This window comes from Capsicum annuum, chromosome 6 (assembly GCF_002878395.1).
Source record: "Capsicum annuum cultivar UCD-10X-F1 chromosome 6, UCD10Xv1.1, whole genome shotgun sequence".
NCBI lineage: Eukaryota > Viridiplantae > Streptophyta > Magnoliopsida > Solanales > Solanaceae > Capsicum > Capsicum annuum.
The window spans coordinates 648,691-661,495 of NC_061116.1; the positions used below are offsets into that span (position 1 = coordinate 648,691).

General features: G+C 36.0%; 1 protein-coding gene across 1 annotated transcript; it reads left to right on the forward strand.

The window, feature by feature from the left end:
* The first annotated feature begins 834 nt into the window (after positions 1-834).
* LOC107855132 (fumarate hydratase 1, mitochondrial) lies at positions 835-11,587 on the forward strand. The gene is made up of 17 exons (XM_016700132.2): positions 835-1,083; positions 5,851-5,968; positions 6,109-6,258; positions 7,559-7,669; positions 7,772-7,855; positions 8,711-8,809; positions 8,923-8,973; positions 9,071-9,120; positions 9,326-9,407; positions 9,519-9,613; positions 9,786-9,852; positions 9,968-10,018; positions 10,306-10,401; positions 10,562-10,660; positions 10,764-10,793; positions 10,929-10,994; positions 11,086-11,587. The coding sequence occupies exons 1-17, from the start codon at positions 950-952 to the stop codon at positions 11,170-11,172; spliced, it is 1,470 nt and encodes a 489-aa protein (XP_016555618.1). The 5' UTR covers positions 835-949; the 3' UTR covers positions 11,173-11,587.
* The last annotated feature ends 1,218 nt before the right edge of the window (positions 11,588-12,805 follow it).

Here is a 12,805-nt window from a genome sequence, read left to right on the forward strand (position 1 = left end):
AAACCAATAACCAAACCAATAAGATATTTTTTAATCAGTTTTTTGTTTATCGATTTTTAATCCTTAAAGGTTCGATTTTCGGTTTAACCAATAAGAAAATACTCATAAAATAGAAATAGTAGTAACTAACATGAAAAAAAAAAGAATCTTAGTTGCAAACAAAAATACTACATGTGTTTTTAATTTACAAAAATCTTCAAGTTTGAACTAAATGTTGTTAGGAGAAATTAAGAGTTTGTATAATTGAAATAATATGTTTGTTAATTTGTAGAGATTAAAGATAGATATATATATATATTGGGTTAATTATCGGTTTACTCAATAACCCAATAAGAAAAAATCGAATCGAACTAATAACCCAATATTTTTTTTTTATAAAACCCTTAAAAAATCGTTAACCCAATAACAATAAACCAATGACATTTTTATCGATTAGATTTATAGGTCGGTTCGATTTTTGCACACCCTTAATCCGAAGGTAACGTGTATGTAGTCCATAAACAGAGATATTATTTTTGATAAACTCTAACTCACAACTTCAAAAGATACCAAATAAAGTAAATACGTTTTTTATTTTCATCGCCAAACGGGCAGGGACGGACCTATGTATATTTTTGGAGCATTCCGACATCCAATAAACTCGACATGAAATATGTACAATTACATAAAAAATATACAAAAATAGATATAAAAGAGATAAAAATACCCACTAAAATAAAAGTTATTTGAATGCAATGACATTTAAATTAATTTTAAGCTTCTCCACTATCGAGTTTGAACCTTATTGAGGTGATTTTTTATTTTTTTTAATTTTTTAATTTTGTAAGTATCCACAATCCAATAAATACTGTTCTTAAAAAAAAAAAAAAAAAGGGTCATTTTGGTTAAAAATCCCTTTCCATTAATTTGATCTCCATTGATCAAATCAACACACAAAAAAGAGAGATCAATGGCGATGCTTATAGCTTCCCGTCGATTGAGTTGCATACGTACTGCGCCTTCTTCTTCGTGCAGTTTTTTCTCAACTTCTTCTTTCAGAGAAGAAAGAGATACTTTCGGTCCCATTCTCGTTCCCCATGACAAGTTCGTGCTTTCTCTCCTTTACCTTTCTTTAATTTAGTGATGCTTGGATCGTGTTATTGTGTATTGTTTCATAATGTATCGTATTATATTGTATTGTGATTGTATTGTATTGTGTTGTGGTTTTAATGAATATGATAAACCTACGTAATTGTATTGTATTGCATTGGAGGGAGGTGATTAGGCAGGACATGAGACAGTTACAACTTACGGAGGACATGACACTTGATAGGAATGTGTGGAGGACGCGGATTAACGTAGCTAGCAGCTATGTTGCTCGGACTCTTCAAAAATGTGATTGGGTACGTGTCGGATCCTTCAAAATAGTGCATTTTTGAAGGATCCGATACGGGTGCGGCCATATTTTTGGAGAGTCCGGGCAACTTAGGCTAGGAGTACGTTCGTAATAGTAGGAAGAGTGCGCTGTTTGTATCTGTGACTGTAGTTTTTTGTAGCCTTTTGTTCATGGTGTTTTGGTGATGCCTATGATTTTGTTTAGCTAGTTTATAATATTACTCTGTGGGTGTCTTGTTTCCTTTACTATTTAGCGGTGTGATATCTCATGTTTTTGTTTGTTATATTTGTTATCTGTCCTGAGCCGGGTTTCTATCGGAAACAACCTCTCTACTTCATCTGGGGTAGTGGTATGGACTGCATACGCTTTACTCACCCCAGACCCCACTTTGTGGGAATACACTGAGTATGTTGTTGTTGTTCGAGAAAAGTAGGATGGGGAGTAGGGCTACTATAAAAAAAAGGTATCATATTGTTTCATAATGTATCATATTATATTGTATTGTATTGTTTTAAGGGCAAACAACGCAAATCCCTACAGTTTAGAGCTTAATTACAGAAAATTCTGACATTTTACATAATTACTGAAACTCTTGATTTTGGGTCTGTCGAGATACATAATTAGCTCCCGATACATCCTACGAAGATACACATTTTCCTCCGTAAAGATGCATAATTAGATTCCGACATATTTTTTTCGATTTTGAGCCTTTCAAGATACATAATTAGTTCTCGATATATTTTTTTCAATTTTGGGTCTGTCGAGATATATAATTAGCTCCTGATATATCCAATGAAGATACATATTTTCCTTTGTAAAGATACATAATTAGCTTCCGACACATTTTTTTCGATTTTGAGTCTGTCAAGATACATAATTAGCTCTCGATAATTTTTTTTCAATTTTGGGTCTGTCGAGATACATAATTAGCCTCTGATACCAACAAAGATACATTTTTTCCGTTGTAAAGATACATAATTAGCTCCCAATATATTTTTTTCGATTTTGGGTCTGTCGAGATACATAATTAGCTCTCGATACATCCAACAAAAATACATTTTCCGTAAAGATTCATAATTAGCTCCCAATTCATTTTTTTCGATTTTGGGTCTGTCGAGATACATAGTTAGCTCTTGATACATCCAAAGAAGATACATCCAACGAAAGATACATAATTAGTTGGAATTCTTGTAATTACTTTGTAAGGATGGGGATCTGTGTAAATATGGTAAGTTAAGGTGTATGTTTATGTTATTTTTGCTTGTTTTAATAAATATAATGTTTGGACAGATTGTATCTATATGGGAGATTTAGCCTATAAATCCATTAACATTTCTCTATTTATTCAACGTGGGACAATTGACATATATTAACATTTTCCATCATTACATAATCTCCCACATGAATAATTTGTAGGATAAACCTTCAAGAAAAGTAGGAGACGGGATAGGACTATTATTAAAAGGTAGGATAAAGGATAAAGTAGGATTATTAAATAATAATTAAAGGTAAAATAAGAAAAAAATTATAAGGTATCGATTTGATTCCACCAAATCGGTGGTTGCATAATATGGTACTTTCTGTCGTTACCTAACGATGGAACTTAATGATACGATACAATTGAATTCAAGTAACAATAAAAAACAAATATGATATCTAAACTAACAATATACAATACCATGACAACTACCATCCAAACACAATGGGAAAGAAATATGTCTGACTTCTTTATAATCTTCTACCCTAATATTCGACGTTTATACTTTCGTATTAATTGTCATGTCCTCGATATCCTACCTTATCACCTCACCTCAACACTTAAGCCTATATTTGCTGCTTCTCAAGCCTACTACGGCCAATCTCTCACACCTCCTAACTGAGGCATGTACACCTCTTCTTCACATGTCTGAACCATCTCAGCTTCACTCTTACATCTTGTCCTTCACAGAGGCCACTCCTACCTTATCCAGAATAACTTTATTTCTAATCTTATGATCTTATCACTTTTGGTAAGCCTACACATCTGCCTTAACATCCTCATCTCTACCGCTCTCATCTTTTAGACGTGAGAGTTCTTGATTGGCCAGCACTCTGCCACATATAATATAGTCAGTCTAACCACCACTCTATAGAACTTACCTTTCAGTCTAGTTGGCACATTCTTATCACACAGAACACCAAATGATAGCCTCTCTTTCATCCAGGAGTACTAATACACTTAGTGATATCCTCGTCAATCTCCCATTACCTTGGTTTATCGACTATAGGTACTTGAAACTTTCTTTCTTGGAAATGCCTTGTGTGTCAAGCCTCACATCCACGTATGCTACATGAGACAGGTCACTGAACTTATGCTCTAAATATTCTGTTTTGGTCCTGGTCAACTTGAAGCCATTTGGTTCCAGGGATTTTCTCCAAACTTCCAAACTCATGTTAACTCTGCCTCGCATCTCGTTGCTCAGTACAATGTCATATGAAAATAACATGCAGTATGGTACCTCCCCTTGAATGTTTCACATTAATACGTCCATCACCAATGCAAATAAAACTAGGCTAAGAGCGGGTCCTTGGGGCAACCCCATCACGATTGAGAAGTGTTTTGAGTCACCTCGCACACTCGGGTCTTAGCACTATCATACATATTCTTTACACCGCTACAAGAATTCCTCTAGCCTCCAAACATTTGGGACTTTGTCGGAAGCTTCTAGGTCTATGAACAATATATGCAAGTTCGTCTTCTTCTTTCTATACTGCTCCACTAACTTCTTTACAAGGTGAATAGCTTATGTAGTTGACCGCTCTGACATGAATCCGAACTTATCCACTCTGTAGGTTTGACAAAGAGGAACATCTAAGAGACCATCTTTTGGAGCATTTGATTAACCTTCATATGACCCAACATAATTAGGGGACATTTAATGTTTTTGGCATCAATAGGTTGTTTGCCTTAACTAGGACAAATAATTGTGCCATTTGTTTTTGAAATTTAAACTCATGTATGAGATTGCACGGATCATCTCCTTGCTCTTTAAGATTTTTGAGTTCGCGTATAAGCTCCTTATCAATTTGGGAAGAGAAAGCCTCATATTATCATTATTTGTTGTATGAAGGAGCCATGGATGAAGGTGTGGAGTGAATTAAGGCACAAAGTATGAATAATATACCAGGAAAACTTACTGGAAAGACTGGAGGAGTCACAAATTGCCCCACTTAATAAGAGATTCCTTGGGCAATTTATAGTTCTTTCGACAAAACTTTCCTAGAGATTTACTAGTCCAAAGAACTCAGTGATTCAATGGAATTTCCAAAAAACTCAGTGATTCAGTGGAATTTCTTTTGCTTTTTTTTTGAAGAGGATAAAAGTGAAGTGAACATACTGAGCATGATTAGATGTTTCTTTTTATAATGGAAGAATATAAGCTACCTTCTAAAGAACATCAGGAACCAAAAAATTAATGTAAAAACTAATCTAGTGTTTTTTTTCCGGTTGCAGCGGAGAATGACTTTTTTTTCTTATCTTTCTTCTTTATGGAGATCTAGAAATGATCTTTTTGGGAACAAAATGTTTAGTAGATCACCCTACACATGAAAATTAACCAATTAGTATTGAATAGGAAGGGTTGTACCTTTTGGCGGTTCCAGATCCCACTTGTAGCAGTGTCTTTCAGAACCTCAACACTATCTCCATCCTTCAAAACCTCAAAGCAATTGTGTGACAAATGAAAGATCAAACCTCCCTCTTACAACTTCAGTTTATACAGTGTGAAAGAAAGTTGGTTATTTAGGGATGATGAGTATTCTTGATGGTGCTATAAAAGAGTACAGCAATTTGTGTAGAAACCTTGAGCTCCGATACCAGTACTTGTTGTAGCACACAAAGAGGGAAGGAAAATTGGGAGAAAACAGGGAAAGAGAGAACAAGTAAGAGATGGAATCAACTCATGAAATGTTATTTCATTTGATGAAGTTTCTAACATGTACAAGAGGGTCGTATTTATAGGCAGGGAGCCTTGCACAATGTAGAGTCCTAAAACAATGCTAATTTTCTCTCTAACTAAGTGAGAAAGATAAGATCAAATAAATAATAAAGGACAAAATCAACAAAATAATAATAAACATTAGATCTAATCTAGATAATGATAAAGATAAATCTATTCTAAAAGATAATAGCCTAGTTCAATAAAATGAAATACTAATTATCCTATTCTTAAAGGATGTACATCAAGAGGATTCAACTAAAAAGGAGGGTGGGGGATCCTGGTAAATCAGGTGCACTGCAGTCTTTGTAGTCTTAACTCTCAAGTCTCTGTGATATTTCCTGGTGTTTCCTTGCATTTGGCGTTGAAGAGCCAGAAACCTGATAGTGTTATGATAGTTAGGTCTATTATGAAATTCTTTTTTTTTCCAATAACTAAGATGTGAAAATTTTGTTCTTTTTATCCATGTTAACTTGGGCTCGTTTGGCTCCCGTTCAGGTTATGGGGGGCACAAACCCAAAGATCCCTGCAAAACTTTGAAATTGGAGGTGAGCGTGAAAGAATGCCTGAACCAATCGTACGTGCATTTGGTATTCTTAAAAAGTGTGCTGCCAAGGTTTGTACCATTCTACACTAGATAATGTCAACTTTATCTCTAATGTTATATCATATATGAAACTTTAGGTGTCGCTCGTGGAAATGCTATACAGCCATTTTTGTGGTCTTGTCATCTTGTGGTTATTGCCTCCGTTTCAGGTGAACATGGAGTATGGCCTTGACCCGTCTATAGGGAAAGCGGTAATGCAAGCTGCCCAGGAAGTAGCAGAAGGAAAATTGAATGACCATTTTCCTTTGGTGGTCTGGCAGACTGGTAGTGGAACTCAAAGTAACATGAACGCTAATGAGGTAATCATAAGTTCATGAACTTGAAATTGAAAGTCCATTCGGGGCTTTTAATTACTTGAAGAGGTTTCTATCGATAATTAATTTATGTGACACTCTTTCCTTTTAGCTAGTCCCAAAAAGAATAACACCTATATTTAGTAACATTTTAACTTTAAATTTCCCATTTTACCCGTAGTGAGATTTACAGCCACTCTAATATTGTGCCTTCTTGTAGATCGCATGTTTCAAAAGTCTTGCTTTCATTCTTAAACTCCAAGCCCAGTCAAACACCTTCACATAGATTGAGACTGGGGGACTCTTTGTTCTAATCTAGTCTTCAATCTTCTTGAATATCTAATTCTAAAGGTCCATTCCAAGGAATACAAATTGATTTGTCATGAGATTATGAAATTCTGAACTATTTTAAGCTTCTCTTTTGAAATTGAGTACATCTATCCTTGTTGTTTTGTTACTGCTCCTGTCTCTATTAATAGTTATTCATCTTTCATAAAAAATAATATGATTTAGTAGTGGACCAATGGTATTATTCGTCTTTCAATTGGTCTATCTGTTTGTAGTTGTCATACATCAGTTGGTAGAATCTTGAACAAGGGGATTATATTCTACTGTGTGCATAGATGAGACTTGAGAGTGTATGTGTTTGATGCATCAGATGCATGCTAGCATATTTAATCATTTATTGTAGGTGTAGTCATCTCTAGATGATAGATTAGAGTTCAATTTTATTTAAATATCCACGGCTGTGTAGTTGTTTTCTTAGCTGTATTAAATGAAATGGACATTGTTGGATGTGACTTTGAGGAGATTTACCTAGTTGAAGAATAAAAAAATTGTGCAACAACTGCGATAGATGAATCACTGCTCTGTTTGGTTGCAGCATCAGTTTTGGAAGTATGTGGATTCTGGCTCAGTGTTTTTAGTTTATGATTGTTGAGCTCCCCCTTTAGAGCTTCAAGCCACTGTTACGATTTAGGGAAGGCTGAAAAGATCTTTTTTTTTTCTTTTTAATATAAAAGACCGGAAGATATTACTTTGTTCAAAGTTCTGCTATCTACAAGATAAGTCAATAATAGTGCTGAATGCATCAGACTCTACATGCATTGGGTGTTTTCTATGTTTTGACAGTAGCTAGCATTTGTCAGACTGTGGCGGCTTGTGAAATGTTAGTGTTATAAGAACGTTGAGGAAGTCGGCAGTATTGTGCGAGTGTTGAGTTATGTGCTGCAAGGAACTATGTTCTACAAAGGGAAGAAATCTCGAACTTGGTTCTTTCTAGTGATGTCTTATCTGATCTTTTCAGGTTATTGCAAATAGAGCAGCTGAAATTCTTGGGCATAAGCGTGGCGAAAAGCATGTGCATCCAAATGACCATGTGAACAGATCACAATCTTCAAATGACACATTTCCTACTGTGAGTTTCCTCCTTTAGATTAGTTGTTGGCAAGATGTATTGTCGTTTCTAATTTACCTTTCAAACTTACGCTGAGTTTTGTGGTTATTTTTTCATGTGTAGGTGATGCATATTGCTGCTGCTATGGAGATAAATAAAAGACTAGTACCAAACTTAAAACAGTTGCATACTTCATTACACTCGAAGGTTGGCTTTCTTTTTTCACTCGCAAAGAATTGGAACTAGTCCTAACATTTTCATTTAGAAGCAGGGTCCGTGCATTTTAGCAGCCTTATATGGTTTTTTGTAGTATGCATTTGGCAATTGTGCTTGCTTGTTTACCTTGATGGTTGATTTTAGAGATTTCTTGTAGGGGCATTGTTAGGACTTTTGCGAAGGATCGAGTCTCAGCACGCTGAACAGAAAATTCTCTACCTCTACCTCTCTCCAATACTTCTTTGGCCTACCTCTACCTCTCTCCAATACTTCTTTGGCCTACCTCTACCTCTCATCAGGCCCAAAAAATGGTTGACCTCTTACGCCTCTTCACTCCATGCATCTCCTTTGCACATGCCCGAACCATCTCAACCTCCCTTCCCCCATCTTATACACCACAGAGGCCTCTTCCACCTTGTCCTGAATATCTTCATATCTAATCTTGTCAATCATGGTATGTCCACACATCCATATCAGCACCCTCATTCTTGCTATATCAGAAATAAATTGGCTGTCCTAATTTTATTCAATAATATTTGGTGCTACAATTTTTTATTCTATGCACCAATATCACACTAATATGTGGAAATATAGTGGTTGTTCTCCAACATTAATACTGACGTTCCAACTCAACCTTAGAAGGAAAGGTGTTTGTATGGTGCCACACTTAATTTTGTCTTGAATGGATATCCTATTACCATGGATGATTCAGTCTGATAATTTCAAAACAACAAGTAGTCCGTGGCATAGCCAGGAATTTCTCTTAGGGTGATTGGTTTTAATTTGTCGCACTAGGTACTATTTCCTTTGCAACTATAACATTGTACTCCTAATTACTTTTACCAGTCAGTTGAATTCAAGGACATTATTAAGATTGGGCGGACCCACACACAAGATGCAACACCTTTGACTCTTGGACAAGAATTTAGTGGTTACGTCACTCAAGTAAGCTTTACTGAACTTTCAATTTATTAAATGGAAAAGTTTCTGCTAGTCTGCTACTCATAGATAAAGGGTGCTAATTTTGGATCATTGTTAATGAAACATTTGGATTGTAGGTGAAATATGGCATTGATAGAGTCTTGTGCACCCTTCCACGCATGTATCAGGTTCCCATTCAAAATTTGGCGTTCCCTACTTTTTTATTTCTGCATTTCCTTGGTTCCACTTTTCTGGTTCTTACTTAGTGCAGCTTCACTCGAGCAGCTTGCACAAGGAGGCACAGCAGTTGGAACAGGATTGAACACAAAAAAGGGGTGAGTATTTCCAGATTCTGACTCAGGTGTGTTATTTTCAGTACTGAATCTTAGCATTGGTTTTGTGAAAACAAGGAACATACAGCCATGCAATCCCTTCAGTTGGTTTTCCAAAAAGTCTCATCGTTTTATCCGTTTCATTCTTTAAAATTTCAACTGCGCCATATGTTACTCAGTTGTGGTTATGTTTTCTCCATTTTTACAGGTTTGATATAAAGATAGCAGCCGCAGTGGCAGAGGAAACGAATTTGCCTTTTGTAACAGCTGAAAATAAGTTTGAAGCATTGGTAATCAACTGCATTGTGAAGTATCTTTTTAATGCTTCTTTAGTAATTTCTATAGAAAGTGATGGCTATGACAACAAAAGCTTAATGTTCCGCTGTTATTTTCACTGGCAGGCTGCTCATGATGCATTTGTTGAAACAAGCGGAGCCTTAAATACAGTGGCTGCTTCACTCATGAAGATTGGGAATGATATTCGCTTCCTAGGAAGGTACATGCTTCGACCAATTTTTTTTTTTTTTTTATGTTTACTTCTCGGCAGGTTGCTTTTTCTTCTTACATTTGCTTTTATTTTTCATTAGAACTTTTAAGGCATCTTCGGAAGATGTGTTTTTCTTGGATTATTGCTTTTGGTTGAATAATTTATATCTTTTCTTATATAGCGGTCCACGATGTGGTCTTGGCGAACTCATTCTTCCTGAAAATGAACCTGGAAGCAGTATCATGCCTGTACGAGTGTATTCTCACTAGTCTTAATATTTGTTTAAGTTAACTCTCATGTATTATCTTCTCTGATTGACCCTTTCGAGTAAATCTTAACACATATGGGTCTTACTAATTTCAGGGCAAGGTGAACCCTACTCAGTGTGAGGCACTTACAATGGTTTGTGCTCAGGTAACAGTGCTGCTTTAGATAGATATAATCAAACAATGATGAAGTCCGATAGTTTGACTGTCTAATATTCTTGTCCAAAGTCTTAGCGCCCTGAGTTTTGACTCTTGACACATGAGATTGACTTAGTTCAATATTGCTAGAATAAGTTTATTTTCAAGTTATCGGAAACGGCCTCTCTACTTCACCTGAGGTACTCTACCCTCCGCAGGCCCCACTATGTGGGAATACATTGGGTATGTTGTTGTTGTTGCAAGTTAATACATAGTTGAATCTTTCATTACGTGCAGGTTATGGGAAATCATGTAGCCGTAACAGTTGGTGGTTCAAATGGCCATTTTGAGCTGAACGTGTTCAAGCCTATGATTGCCAATGCTCTCCTTCATGTACGTGTAGTTACTCTTTTTTCAATTTGTTATTCATTAACAACCCCCTTGGGAGACGAGGCTCAGCTTATGCAAGTCTGCTAGACGGATTATTGTGATCTGTTATTACTGCTTTCTTACTTTCCCCTGAATCCTCTTTTCATTATTATTGTCATGCCAGTCGGTGAGATTGCTAGGAGATGCATCAGCTTCTTTTGAAAAGAATTGTGTAAGAGGAATTCAAGCCAATAGAGAGCGGATTGCAAAATTGTTGCACGAGGTCAGTAGATGTGGAACAATTAAAACAAAATTTGGTAGTCCTTTCTAAATCGTCTGCGTTAAAGTTCTAATCCTGTTTGATCTCATTTTGTCCATCTTTGCAGTCGCTCATGCTCGTCACATGTTTGAACCCAGTAAGTCTCAATCAAGATGCTCAATAGTTCTACTTTCTCATTCGTGCTCCCCGTGACAAATATTCGCTAATACTGTTCCCTCCCTCTTAAGGCTATTTTGCTGATTCTGGGATATCCTGCTACTGTTTATTTCAGAAAATTGGTTATGACAATGCTGCCGCAGTTGCCAAGAAAGCTCACAAAGAGGGAACGAGTCTAAAGGTACGTTCTTAAACGCGCAATTATTTGAAAAACAATACGCACTTGGTGTTCAACGTTGAGAGAATTTGACACAATGGTTTGAATTTGCCAGGAGGCTGCCCTTAATCTAAACGTCCTCACTGATGATGAGTTCGATAAACTTGTAGTTCCTGAGAAAATGATCGGTCCTACTGACTAATAACGGTCAGCAATTTTTAAATGTCGAAGAGATGATCACCAAGAGGATTTGAGCTATTCTTAGTTGCGCAGACTCTTCACTTTCAATAGCGCACCCATGTTGGATTCTCCAAAAATACACTAGCTTTGGTGAATCCGACACGCACCGGTTGACATTTTTGAAAAGTCTGAGCAACATTCAGCTATTTATTCTTTCCTCAAAAAGAAAAACATGAAAATAAAGATTACATGACATTTTGAGGCTTTCAACATCCCCAACACACGCACACACACACCCCTAAAAGATCCCATTTTATAATGAAACACTGCAATGTCAGCAGAATATTGTACTATAGTTTCTATACTAGTTGATGAGACTAGAAGAAAATTGTCCATTACTTTCTTTGGGATTGAGGCGTAGTTGATTAATTTTTTCACATTGCTCCACTTTGTGGGGCCCCGATCTTTTCTTTCGCCATTTCTTGTTTTTTTTTTTTTTTTAATTTACCTAATATGCGGAAAGAAATGAGATCTCTTCTCATTTAGAAAAAGAAGGCCTGAGATCGCTTATATGTAAAAATAAAGACCTATCGTGAAAAAGCTATTTGAATTGACTTATTTTAAATGTTAAGTCAAAAATAACTTTTAAGTACTTTTGAGGTATTTGGCTAAATTATAAGTGCTTATAAGCACTTTAATTTAAGGAAAAAAGAAAAAAAAAAAAAGTCAAAAGCTAAAAGTTTGGGTTTCTAACTTGTCTTAAAAGTCAAAAGCTTTAAGCTCATCCAAACGAGAACTGTTTTCAGAGATGTACATCGCTCATTTAGGATTTTTGAGGCCTTGAAACAAGTATTTTTTCGTGATTGTGAATGCTTTTAGGAGGCATACATTGCTTACTTGGGATTTTAATGCCCTGAAATAGGTATTTAGAATTATTGAGGCCTTTCGTGTGTATTAGTCCATGATTTTCGAAATATATGCGCTCGAGAATATTTGACCTCAAATTTTATGGATCCATCTACAAGGACCTCGTAAATGATATTGAATTCTTTTCAGGGGCGTATATCGCACATTTAAGATTTTTAAGGTCCCGAAATGGGTCTTTAGAATTTTTGAGGCTTTTCATATTTATTAGCCCACGCTTTTTGGGGAATATATGTGACTGAGACTGTTTGACCTCAAATATTACATGTCCATCCATAAGGACCTAGTAAATTGATACGAGCCAAATGGCCAACTTAGATTTTGATGACATCTTTGGAGGCCAACACATAAAGACTCAAGACTTGGTCACTTCGAGTATACAAGAAAAAGCATGGAGGATTGGTTTTGAGCATGCCATTAATTAAGGCCGTGTGTGGAAGATTGCTTGGAGCATTAAAGACTTGGGGACTCATGGTTTTGGACCACACTTAATGACTCTTGGTTTTTGGAGCATTGAAGAGCCTTAAAACATTTCCAAAACTGCCACTCTACTTACGGGTGTTTTGGTCATTTTGTGCCCTTTCCTTACACTCCATAAGAGCTCCTTTCATTAAGGGCATTAGGGTCATTTTGTCTTTATTTTATAATAACTATAAGTAGGCTCTTTAGGATTCATTTCATACCTGGTTGTTTATTGATGGAAGACTTTGAAACATTGTAACACCTAATTC